The sequence below is a fragment of the Bufo gargarizans genome, chromosome 4 (genome assembly GCF_014858855.1).
Source record: "Bufo gargarizans isolate SCDJY-AF-19 chromosome 4, ASM1485885v1, whole genome shotgun sequence".
Taxonomy (NCBI): domain Eukaryota; kingdom Metazoa; phylum Chordata; class Amphibia; order Anura; family Bufonidae; genus Bufo; species Bufo gargarizans.
In genome coordinates this window covers 225,239,625-225,251,926 of record NC_058083.1, presented here as the reverse complement: position 1 = coordinate 225,251,926, position 12,302 = coordinate 225,239,625, and the positions used below count along the sequence as shown (strand labels likewise).

Below are 12,302 nucleotides of genomic sequence, written 5' to 3'. Positions count from 1 at the left end.
ACGGTGACAGATTTTTCCATTAATGTGAACCAGCAAAATACTTTGCTTCCATCTCAAATTCTCTTTCCAATTTCCAATTACCACAGGATTCACCTCAAAGGATACACTGGGACGGCGGGCAAAATAAACAGTATAAGCCAACCAGGAAATGAGTTTAGCACGAAGGATGCAGACAATGACAAATGCATTTGCAAGTGCTCACAAATGGCGACAGGAGGTAGGAACGGTTTTCAATTTTATGATCTTCCTATTTATACTGGCGCGCGCACGCTACTATTTATTGGCAATTTGTGACGGCTTAAATGTTTTTAGCAAAATTGTGCCTCTTGCCTCGAAAAGGCAAAATCTGAATCTCATTTTTTTGCAGTGTGGATACAGACCAATTCACTTCAATGGGGCCGCATCCTTTACTCAGCTTGTGGCCCCGCAAAAAAAAAAAGAAGAACATGTCCTATTATTGTCCGTTTTGCGAACTAGAATAGGCATTTCTATTATGGCCGAAACACACACAGGCAGCATCCGTGTTTTGGGGATACACAATTTGCGGACCGCAAAACACAGCGCAGTCGTGTGAACAAGGCCTCAATATATCAGCCGTAAGGCGGTTGAATCATGTCCATTCTGGAGTTCTACTGCGGACAATTATTGCTTTGATGTCCCTGCCTACAGTGTGGTTTCATCTCCAGCTGTCTCGTTTGTTTGGTTTCTTAAAGGGGCTATCCCATGATTAATGTAAAAAATAAAGCTCACACATATTTCTAGTACAAAGCTAGAACCAGCCCTGTACCTCACATGGGTCCAGAGATCTCCCCATTCATTGCTCCAACTATTCTGCTAGTTATATCAAGCTGGCAGCTCAGAGGGGCGTGTCCTTTCTCAGGGGGCGTGTCCTGTCTGCTGCAGCTGGTGGCAGTTGAAGGATAGAACTGAGCATGTGTTTCCATCTTAGTGAGCAGGACAAAGAAATTAGAAAAAGGGCAAACGGCAGGTGGCGCTATACGGATAGATTTCAGTTAATAACTCGGTAGCAATAATACATTTTTAATTACATGCAATTAGAAAAGTATTCAGACCCAGGAGCTGGTTTAAAAACTGTAGAATATTATTCGTGGGACAACTCCATTAATCCACACACATTGCGATGCCCATGATGTGTATTTTGTTAAAATTTGGGGAAAAAGGGGAGTGATTTAAATTTTTATATATATATTTATTTTTTTATTAACCCCTCCCCCACACCACAAAGGGAACTATAACAAGAAATCATTAGATTGCTTCTTTCATAGACTCCAATGTATTATACTATGTTCCTACGGAGCCCTGCTACAGGCAAGGGCTCGGGCAGCCTCCACTCACACAGGAGGACAAGGGCTGCCACACACTACACCCGGCTCCGCCCCTTCCCGACGCTGGTCTGGAGGGAGTAAACAGACTGGTACGGAGGGGGAGAGGACCCTGCCCATAAAAAACTTCCAATGTACAATTATGAATATAACTATTACGAACTTTTATGAAAGATCAACTATTTTCAATGTCTCCACATTTCATAATTTAAATAGAGCTTACCACTTAAAGGGGTTGTACCACTAATAACACACAAGACAGGGTGATAAGCATTTGATTTCTCGGGATCCACCCGCTGGTACCCCAGCGATCATGAGAACAGGGGAGAATGAAGCGGTGGTGTGCATGTGTGTCCATTCTCATGAGGCCGGTCAGCAGCACTTGCGGACCCAGATTCTTGTGGGACCCAGTGGACAGACCCCCAGCACCCAAACACTTAGCCCCTGTCCTGTGAATATGGGTTGAGTGTTATTAATGGCACAACGCCTTTAATATGACATATTGCATTTAATCTTTTGTTCACTGCGTTAAAGATTACTGGACCTAAGTACAATGGACATCTCTTCTTTCTTGCAGGCTGGTGGTTTGATGCCTGCGGCCCTTCAAACTTGAATGGGATGTATTACTCATTGGGACAGAATACAAACAAGTTTAATGGCATTAAATGGTACTACTGGAAAGGATCAGGCTATTCCCTGAAAGCGACAACAATGATGATTCGACCCGTTGACTTTTGAAGACTGAAGTGTACTGAAGGACATGTAATAAAACAAAATAGACCTGCCGCCATGTGGATTGGAGATTCAGATGTGAGACCCTGACAAGTTGACTACTTACCTACAGAGAAGAACGGTCTGTTGAGACACATCGCTAGGATTTCAAGGCAGCTCTTTACACGGCCTTAGAGAAACTTTCCGCTGTGTGCAACATTTACTTGGATGTAAATAACTGGAACTGTGAAGTATACAGAAGCCCATGTTGTGCCCCTTGCAGTCTTCGTGGCAGCCTACCTGCAAACCACTTTGTATTATGTCTTGTATTATGTGGTGTACATATGACTGTAAATTAACTGTATACAGATTTTGATAATGTGTTCCACGTATAAATAGGAAGAGGCCGGATTATATTTTATGACCTGTTTACATATTTAGATTATTATAGGTAGTCACATTACTTAATGGAAACAGCTGCATGGTAACAGCCCTGCAAAGGCCACATGAAACGGAGGTACGATTCAAATCGACAATGAATCTCGACATCTCACTAAAAAAGTGAATGGCATGTGTCACCATTGGCAACATAAAAAACAGTAGAATTCTTGTATGGAGAACTCTAAGTCAACCAGTGAACAAAGGTTCCTATTACACAGATGTGCTTATATTTATAGATATATACACAAGTATAAATTATAGGGGTCATCCCATTAAAAGTATTACTCTGCAATCAATATGGCATTGCAATATACATGCAATAAAAGTATCGTTCGGCTGTTATGTAAATATTCCTCCTGCTGTCTATCCTTCTCATCCAGCTTCTCCTGCATTCGGAGGTGGACTACCATGCTCAGTGGCTTCTCTGCTCCCTTCCCCTCCCCTCATTGCTGACATAGTGATGTTACAGTAAAGCAGGTGAAGCGGTCTTACACCTTTCATTCATTTATCAATACTTCTAAATTCATAGAAATATATAGCTAGACAGCGGAGGAGGTGGTTGTGGGGGCATTACATACTATATGTATCTGTAGGGCTATATGTGAAGGACAATTATATCCAGGTGAGGAAGGGGTTAACCAAAGCTAAGTGCAATGCAACCTGGGATCTGCAGGTGCTTGTTGAGCTACTGCCCATTAACAGAAAAGGAAGAAAGTCCTCCAGATGAGTTTAAAAAAAAAATCGTTCCATTTGTGGGATAACTTATTTAAAGAAAGCTCTGTCCAAGAGCGAAGAATAACTATGCTTAGAGAATCCACCATGAATAGCAGCAGTAGATTAAACTTTACCGCCATCGACAGGGTAGCATCAAAATTACTTCCATTTAATTTCTATATATATAGGTTTTATAGATCTATTTATCTGGAAATGGTTTACAAATCTATAAGGGATCCTCATTAAACATAGCAATAGCTGCCATCCAGCAATGTATACCCTTAGAGACTCAGAATGGAGAAAAAGAAAAAAAATGAGCTAAAATTCTAAAAATTAGCTTAAGTAAATGTCATAATAATGTCAGTGGTATTAATCTTTTGAAAACTATTGCACATTGAAGGGCTATCCAGTTTGGTTGTTTTTTTTATCTCCAGGAACAGCACTGCCCTTGTCTATGGCTTGTGTCTTCCACTGCAACTGATCTCCAATGAAGTGAATGGGATTCAGCTACAGTTTTTCTAATCTGTAAAAAAAAAAAAAAAAGCAGCAAACTTTCCTGGCTCTTCAGTGACCAAATGACTTTCCAATAACAACCAACTGCATATCACGGCGCCTTTCTCTGAATTATCTGGTCTATGCAAGACCAATTTTATTCATGTTATATACAGAGATTTTCTATTTTGACAGAAATAGATATGAAACGTATGTCCTTTGTGAACACTGACATTTGTTTGTATACCTGGACTGTCTTCAATAAATTAGTAATTATTTATTTTCCCTGTTTTCATTAAATATGCCATATATTTTTTTTGTGTGGTTTGTCTATATTTCTTCCATTTAATACTTCCTGCCCAGGCCATTTTTTGCAAATCCGACATGTGTCACTTTAAGTGGTAATAACTTTGGAACACTTTTACTTATCCAAGCCATTCTGAGACTGTTTTCTCGTGACACATTGTACTTCACAACAGTGCTAAATTTGAGTCAATATATAATTTCCTTTATTTAAAAAAAATCCGAAATTTACTCAAAATTTGGAAAAATTCTCAATTTTCTAAATTTCTCTACTTTTAAGACAAATAGTAATGCCTCATAAAATAGTTATCAGTCATCATTCCCTATATGTTTTTTTTTAGGACGTTAGAAGGCTTAGAAGCCATTTTTCAAATTTTCAAAACAATTTCCAAAACAATTTTTTTAAGCACCAATTCATTTATAAAGTGATTTTGAGGGGCTTACATAATGGAAACCACCCTTAAATGACCACATGTTAGAAACTACACCCCTCAAATTATTCAAAACTGATGTTACAAACTTTGTTAGCCCTTTAGGTGTTCCACAAGAATTAAAGGAAAATGGAGGCAAATTTTCAAAATTTCTTTTTATGCTGATTTTTCATGTTAATCAATTTTCTCTTGCAACACAGCAAGGGTCAACAGCAAACTAAACCTCAATATGCATTACTCTGATTCTGCAGTTTACTGAAATACCCCATATGTGGTGGTAAACTGCTCTATGGGCATGTGGCAGTGGTCAGACGGAAAGGAGCGCCATATGGATTTTGGAGGCAGATTTTCCTAGATTGGTTTTTAGTCACCGTTTTGTATTTGTAAAAAACCTGATGTACCCCCACAGTGGAAACCCTCAAAAAGTGATCCCATTTTGGAAACTACACCCTTCAAAGAATATATTAAGGCGATACTGAGCACTTTGACCACCTAAGCATTTTACGGAATTTGAAAACACTTGGCTGTGAAAACAAAAAGTTTAATTTCTTCCAATAAAATGTTGCTTTAGCCCCAAATTTTTCATTTTCACAAGGGTTAACAGGAGAAAAAGTACCCCATAATGTGTTACCCATTTTCTCCTGAATATGGCAACACCCCATATGTGGTGGTAAACTGCTGTGGGGCACATGACAGGAACGGAAGCAGTGCTATATGGCTTTTGCAGCGCAGATTTTAATGGATAGGTTTAAGGGTGCCATTGTTTTTTTATTTTTAAGTGATTTTCTTATGTGGGGGCTCATTTTTTGAGGGATGAGGAGACTGTTTAATTGGTACAATTTTGGGGTACATAAGACTTTTTGATCACTTGGTATTACACTTTTTGTGAGGCAAGGTGACCAGAAAATGTTTTTTTGACACAGTTTTTATTTATTTTTTATGGCGTTCACCTGACACTCTGTGATATTTGTATAGGGCTGGTCGATACGGCAATGTCTACTTTTCTTTTTTCCCTATTTTTTTATTTTTTTTTAATTTATTTTATTTTAGGAAAAGGACACTTTACTTTAAACTGAATTTTTTTTTAATATGCAAAACTTAATTTAAACTTTTTTTTTCCCCACAACTTTTGGGGGTCTGATCCCCTGTTACAATGCATTACAATACTTCTGCATTGTAATGCATTGGCTGTAAGTGTATTACACACTAATACACTTACAGCTTCCTGCCTGTGACATCAAGGGGGCTGGATCTCACAGGCTTACATGGAAGGCAGCCCCGATACCTAAGGAAGGCATCGGGCTGCCTTCCCTGCCATCGGGTCTTCATCACAGCAGCGCAGGGACCCGATGGGGAAGGGAACTCCCTCCCTCCACACACCTCGCGGTCAGAGCTAACAGCGGCATAGTGAGGGTTAATGTGCCGGCATTGGTGTTTTCACCGATGCCGGCGCATACAGCAGGGGTTCGGCTAACGGGAACAGCCGGTCCCCTGCAGCTGAATGGGCGAGAAGTCACTTCCCACAGCACCATACTATTACGGCGCTGGTCGGGATGGGGTTAAAGTTTAACTGTCATATTTGCTAGTTTATTACAGCCAGGCATGAATACCTGAGGTAGTCTGTCAATGATTGTCAAAATATCTATAATTACCTTATAATAACAGCTTTCATTAATGTCCCCTTATCCCGCTCCACTGGTCCCTTAAAAAAGACCTTCTCTATGGCTTGTCTATCTTCCCTTTAGCATAAAACAGAAGACAGAGGGGCGGTCCTCCACACTGCATGTCTGCATTAGGCTTCATAGTGAGGAGGAGTGTCTCTCAGTAATCCAATATGATTTGCTGGCAGGAAGCTGCTGGCTACAGCAAGTGTGTGTGTGTGTGTAAAGTGAGGGAAGGCAGTTTTGGCCGCAGAAAACTGGCAGAGGAGCCATCTTGAGCAATAACTAAGGGAAAAGCTAAAGGAGAACAGAGGACTAAAGATCGCTTTATGCATAATGCAGCAGCAGTAACATATGCTAAAATAGATTTTTTTATGAAAACATGACAGTTACACTTTAAGGAACCATAATAAGCCACTTTTGTAAATGTTCATAAACACTGAAGATGCCACTGGACTAAATTTACACATAATTAATTGCAAAGAGTGCAAGAGGAAATAGTAATGTAATACACCGATAGCAGTTTATCTAGAACATGGGGCTATTGTACTGTGTTACTCCTATTTCACTACTATTTTAATGGGAAAATATAAAATAAAAAGGCTCTGGGTTTTACTTTGAGAAGCATTTTTACAATTCTTTCAACGTTTCTTAGAAATTAATACATTGTATAGTTCATAGCATTACCATAATACTAGAGTCCATGGCATAAGCTGATGACTTTGTGGTTCTAGTATTTTGACCTTTACAAGTCATTAAGCTTTGAAGTTGAGTTCTTTAGTTTTTAATGAATATCCTGCTGGGGTATAAGAGTTAATAACGACATAACTACCTTAATAGCCAGTGATTAAGACTTTGTGTTTCATTATTTCCTCAAAGCTATAAATAACAAGATGTAAAAAAAACAATAAACTATACACATTGCATTCTTTCCTTTGTTAAAAATGTGCTGGCCACTAAAATTCACTATTTCAGTATTCACTAACTATAGACAGATTCATCCCACAGATCATGCTTCATTATGAAGCTGTGAGTGAGCATATGCAACCTAAACTTTTGAAGAATTTTATTAAAAACTATTCTAAATGTCACCATTTATTTTTGTAAACTCATTTTTTTTTCTTTTTTACTTACAAAATAGGCAATCGAAGTACAGGTGCCTATAGCGCTTGTCAGCATGGTATGGATTCCACTGTGCCGCCGCAGTGAGCGATGTACAGACAGGAGTACACGTCACTGCTCATGTATGTGCCACCTGATGGGCTATGCCAGGCTGTAGTGAATCAGTGATGTGCTATGCTGAAGGCTCTGTACAGCACATTGTGCGGGATAACCTGTAACAACGTCCTATGCAGAGCTTTTAGCGGAATGAGCAGGCTCTGCTGAAGGCTCTGTACAGCACATTGTGAGGGATACCCTGTAACAACGTCCTATGCAGAGCTTTTAGCGGAATGAGCAGGCTCCGCTGAAGGCTCTGTACAGCACATTGTGCGGGATAACCTGTAACAACGTCCTATGCAGAGCGTTTAGCGGCATGAGCAGGCTCTGTATATATAGCACCTCGCTGCAACTGCCTGTGCCCGCCCTGCTAAAGCTTGGCTACAACATCTCTTGAGCTTTGCCACGCTTATAACTCATTATTCACTCAAACTTATCTTTATACACGGATTGAAAAAAAATATATGAAGCATCCACAAGACAAAGAAATCTATGACTTACAGGAGCTCCAGGAAAATAATCAGAAAGCTCATAGGGTTCCTCTGGCATCCAGTGACCACGTTCTAGAGACCACAGCACCTTTATACAAAAAAAGTGACATATGTAAGGGTAAAACATAAAAAAGACAGTATTTTTTTCATGACTACAAGACATACAGATGCATTTGCAAAGAAAGTGAATTTTAAAGGCAGTCTGTCATCTCCCCCAGGCACATGAAGAGTACTGCTGTCCCTGACTTCAGATCCCCAATTTATATATCCATATTCTTCCCCATTTCTTCAATGTGCACCTGCAAACTGGTGCTGGAATACATTGTGAGGAGTCATGAGCATGCACATATAATGGAGAGGACTCCGTTTGTGGGTACACAGCATGGGAATGGGGGGTGAGCATGGATATGCAACTTAGTGTTGCAAAGTCAGGGGCAGCAGCACTATTGAGGTAGTACTATCTTTAGCAGGGCTCGGGGGAACGTGACAGATTCCCTTTAAAATCCAATCACTTCAACAACAATAACAGATATATAACTAATAAGAATCATTAAAGCTGTTCTCCAAGATCACTGTGTATTCAGACAATCCCTATTCTTTATAGGACATCAGAATTCCCCCCCCCCCCTAAAATTTAAAGGGGTTGTGCAAGAATGAGGGGGTTTTGCCCCCCCCCCCCCCCACTAGGCTTAGGCTGGAACTGTAAAGGGGTGCTGTCCTGGCTCCATGCTCCTCCTTGTGCTCCCTTGCTAAAAACATCCGGTTTGGCCATGCCTGCAGCCAATCAGTGGCCATGGCGGTGACCGGATCACCTTATGTCATTTGAACATTTGTCATGATGTAATGGGATCCAGTCACCGCCGCAGCCGGCGCCAGGCCAGGAGGAGACGGTGCGGGCAGCCAGTGCCTGGAAGGTCCGGCCAGGTGAGCAGTTTGCACAACCACCTTAAGTACAGTCTAAACTCTTTCCAGTGCCCTTTATAACCTTGTATTGATCTGCGAGACCTCTGTTTTATAAACTGTAAAAGCTTTTTCAGGCCAGCTCGATGTACGGTAGAAGGACCTGTCACCACTGCCGACATACCGGTTTTAGAAAATACTCATATTTCTCATAATATAAGAGACAATTCACTCTGGTGCATCTTCTCCGAGAACTGTTGGTTGTTCACTCCTCTGTTATTACTCCTAGAACTTGCAAAATTTAAATTGACACTTGGGTGCTACCAGTGGGGTGTGTGGCAGCACACTTTCACGATGTGAAATCAGTGCTGCTAGCATCTGACTGTAGGGACAAACCCCTTCTGCAAGTGAAATGGTAACAACTAGTTGGAAATTTATACATACGTTTCTAGGAAGAATAACAGGAAGGGCACAGCAGATTTACAAAAAGGTGCTCCAGAATTGTTATTTTATGAGGAACTTGAGTATTCACTAACACAAACATGTTAGGAAAGGTGACAGGTCGTCATTACAAGTACGACAGCCATCAGACATCAGTGGCTCTATCTACCTATCAACAATTCTAATAGCCCCAGAAAATAAAAAGCACTTAATATGTAAAAATATAAAGTTTATTTATATGTCACATATAGTTAACATACACATCAAATCAAGTGATAGAGGCCAGATGGGATAAAGCCCCAAAATATTGCTGCAGAATCCAAGCATACAGGGAGTGCAGAATTATTAGGCAAGTTGTATTTTTGAGGATTAATTTTATTATTGAACAACAACCATGTTCTCAATGAACCCAAAAAACTCATTAATATCAAAGCTGAATATTTTTGGAAGTAGTTTTTAGTTTGAGCTATTTTAGTGGGATATCTGTGTGTGCAGGTGACTATTACTGTGCATAATTATTAGGCAACTTAACAAAAAACTAATATATACCCATTTCAATTATTTATTTTTACCAGTGAAACCAATATAACATCTCAACATTCACAAATATACATTTCTGACATTCAAAAACAAAACAAAAACAAATCAGTGACCAATATAGCCACCTTTCTTTGCAAGGACACTCAAAAGCCTGCCATCCATGGATTCTGTCAGTGTTTTGATCTGTTCACCATCAACATTGCGTGCAGCAGCAACCACAGCCTCCCAGACACTGTTCAGAGAGGTGTACTGTTTTCCCTCCTTGTAAATCTCACATTTGATGATGGACCACAGGTTCTCAATGGGGTTAAGATCAGGTGAACAAGGAGGCCATGTCATTAGATTTTCTTCTTTTATACCCTTTCTTGCCAGCCACGCTGTGGAGTACTTGGACGCGTGTGATGGAGCATTGTCCTGCATGAAAATCATGTTTTTCTTGAAGGATGCAGACTTCTTCCTGTACCACTGCTTGAAGAAGGTGTCTTCCAGAAATTGGCAGTAGGACTGGGAGTTGAGCTTGACTCCATCCTCAACCCGAAAAGGCCCCACAAGCTCATCTTTGATGATACCAGCCCAAACCAGTACTCCACCTCCACCTTGCTGGTGTCTGAGTCGGACTGGAGCTCTCTGCCCTTTACCAATCCAGCCACGGGCCCATCCATCTGGCCCATCAAGACTCACTCTCATTTCATCAGTCCATAAAACCTTAGAAAAAAATCAGTCTTGAGATATTTCTTGGCCCAGTCTTGACGTTTCAGCTTGTGTGTCTTGTTCAGTGGTGGTCGCCTTTCAGCCTTTCTTACCTTGGCCATGTCTCTGAGTATTGCACACCTTGTGCTTTTGGGCACTCCAGTGATGTTGCAGCTCTTAAATATGGCCAAACTGGTGGCAAGTGGCATCTTGGCAGCTGCACGCTTGACTTTTCTCAGTTCATGGGCAGTTATTTTGCGCCTTGGTTTTTCCACACGCTTCTTGCAACCCTGTTGACTATTTTGAATGAAACGCTTGATTGTTCGATGATCACGCTTCAGAAGCTTTGCAATTTTAATAGTGCTGCATCCCTCTGCAAGATATCTCACTATTTTTGCCTTTTCTGAGCCTGTCAAGTCCTTCTTTTGACCCATTTTGCCAAAGGAAAGGAAGTTGCCTAATAATTATGCACACCTGATATAGGGTGTTGGTCATTAGACCACACCCCTTCTCATTACAGAGATGCACATCACCTAATATGCTTAATTGGTGGTAGGCTTTCGAGCCTATACAGCTTGGAGTAAGACAACATGCATAAAGAGGATGATGTGGTCAAAATACTCATTTGCCTAATAATTCTGCACTCCCTGTATACAGGGTAGGCAGACTAAACCTATGTATATCCATATGCCTTTTAAATCAATGGCCCAAAGATACAAATCATATAGTACAGTAAAAAACCAATCTAATATATAAAGCTGTGTGTGTGTGTGTGTGTGTGTGTGTGTGTGTGTATATGTCCGCTAAAGGAATCTGCACCGTCGCATTTACAACCATGAAATTTGGCACACAGGTACATCAGGTGTCCGGGAAGGTTTTAGACGAGGTCTCAGCTCTCTAGGACGTACCGTTCCTGAGATATTCCCCAAAAATGCATTAGCCAGTAGAAGCTTGGTCACATGACCATTATCAGCCAATAGAAGCTTGCAGGTTCTCTAGTCTCCACATACACAGTTTTACTCCAGGTTTCCATAACAACCAAGCCATTTTTCTTCACTGCTGTAGGAGAGCTTTAAGGAAATCTGTCACCAGGATAATCGCTATTGCAGTAAAGCAATGGACTTATAGCACTTCGTACCTTATTTCCAGATGTGCCTTTGTTCCAGCAATAGATTTTTTTATCCTCAGAAAATCCAGTTTATTTGGTATGCAAATGAGCCAGTAAGGTGCCCAGAGGGGCGTCACTCTTGTAGGTAGGAGCCCAGGCACGCCTCCTGCCACAATGTGTCCACCCTCAAAAGACTTAAAACCTTGCCCCCAGGTCCCGCTAAGCCAGGCCCCTGATCTGGTTAGGCGACGCCCCTCCCACTCCTGAGCCAAAGGGGATTGAAAAAAAATTAAGGTAAAAATCAACTTCTATCAGCTGCAGGGATGGGAGGGAGGGTGACTTTCTCCCTGCAGCTTACACTCAGACAGCACAGAGTGAGCTGTTCAGACGGACACGCCCCCGATCCAGTAAAGGCCATTGTTAAGGGGGCGGGTCCTTCAGCTAGTAATTACTATAATAAGATAATAAACCAATAGTTACTATACCCCTCCAGCAACTGCAAGAGATATAAACCATAAATATATAGTTCCAAAATGGCTATTTGTCTGAATGTGATATAAATAAAGTGCAATAATGTAACTCAGTAAACAGTGGTCACCATTAATATTATAATGACCACTATCCCAAATAAGTACAACGCTCAGACAATATAGGCAGGTTAGTGATCAACGGCCCCTATCTGGATGGCTGGTTCTAAACAGCATATATAATAACATAGCATATAAGCTAGACTGAATTAGTAGCCGTCCTAAAAATACTATAATAGATAGAAAAACTTACAGCTGCAGGAGCAAATATAGAACCAAGATAGAAAGGCA

The 12,302-nt window shown here is 40.8% G+C and overlaps 2 protein-coding genes across 2 annotated transcripts in view; one reads left to right on the top strand and one right to left on the bottom strand.

Moving 5' to 3' along the window:
- The window catches only part of ANGPT2 (angiopoietin 2), a 41,056-nt gene extending 37,055 nt beyond the window's left edge, over window positions 1-4,001 (top strand). The window contains exons 8-9 of the mRNA XM_044290212.1: window positions 87-217; window positions 1,921-4,001. Coding sequence (XP_044146147.1) covers window positions 87-217; window positions 1,921-2,081 — 292 coding nt within the window. The 3' untranslated portion in view covers window positions 2,082-4,001. The remainder of the gene's footprint in view (window positions 1-86; window positions 218-1,920) is intronic.
- MCPH1 (microcephalin 1) overlaps window positions 1-12,302 on the bottom strand; it is a 248,096-nt gene that overhangs the window by 151,597 nt on the left and 84,197 nt on the right. The window contains exon 12 of the mRNA XM_044290211.1: window positions 7,816-7,893. Within this exon, the coding sequence (XP_044146146.1) occupies window positions 7,816-7,893 (78 nt within the window). The remainder of the gene's footprint in view (window positions 1-7,815; window positions 7,894-12,302) is intronic.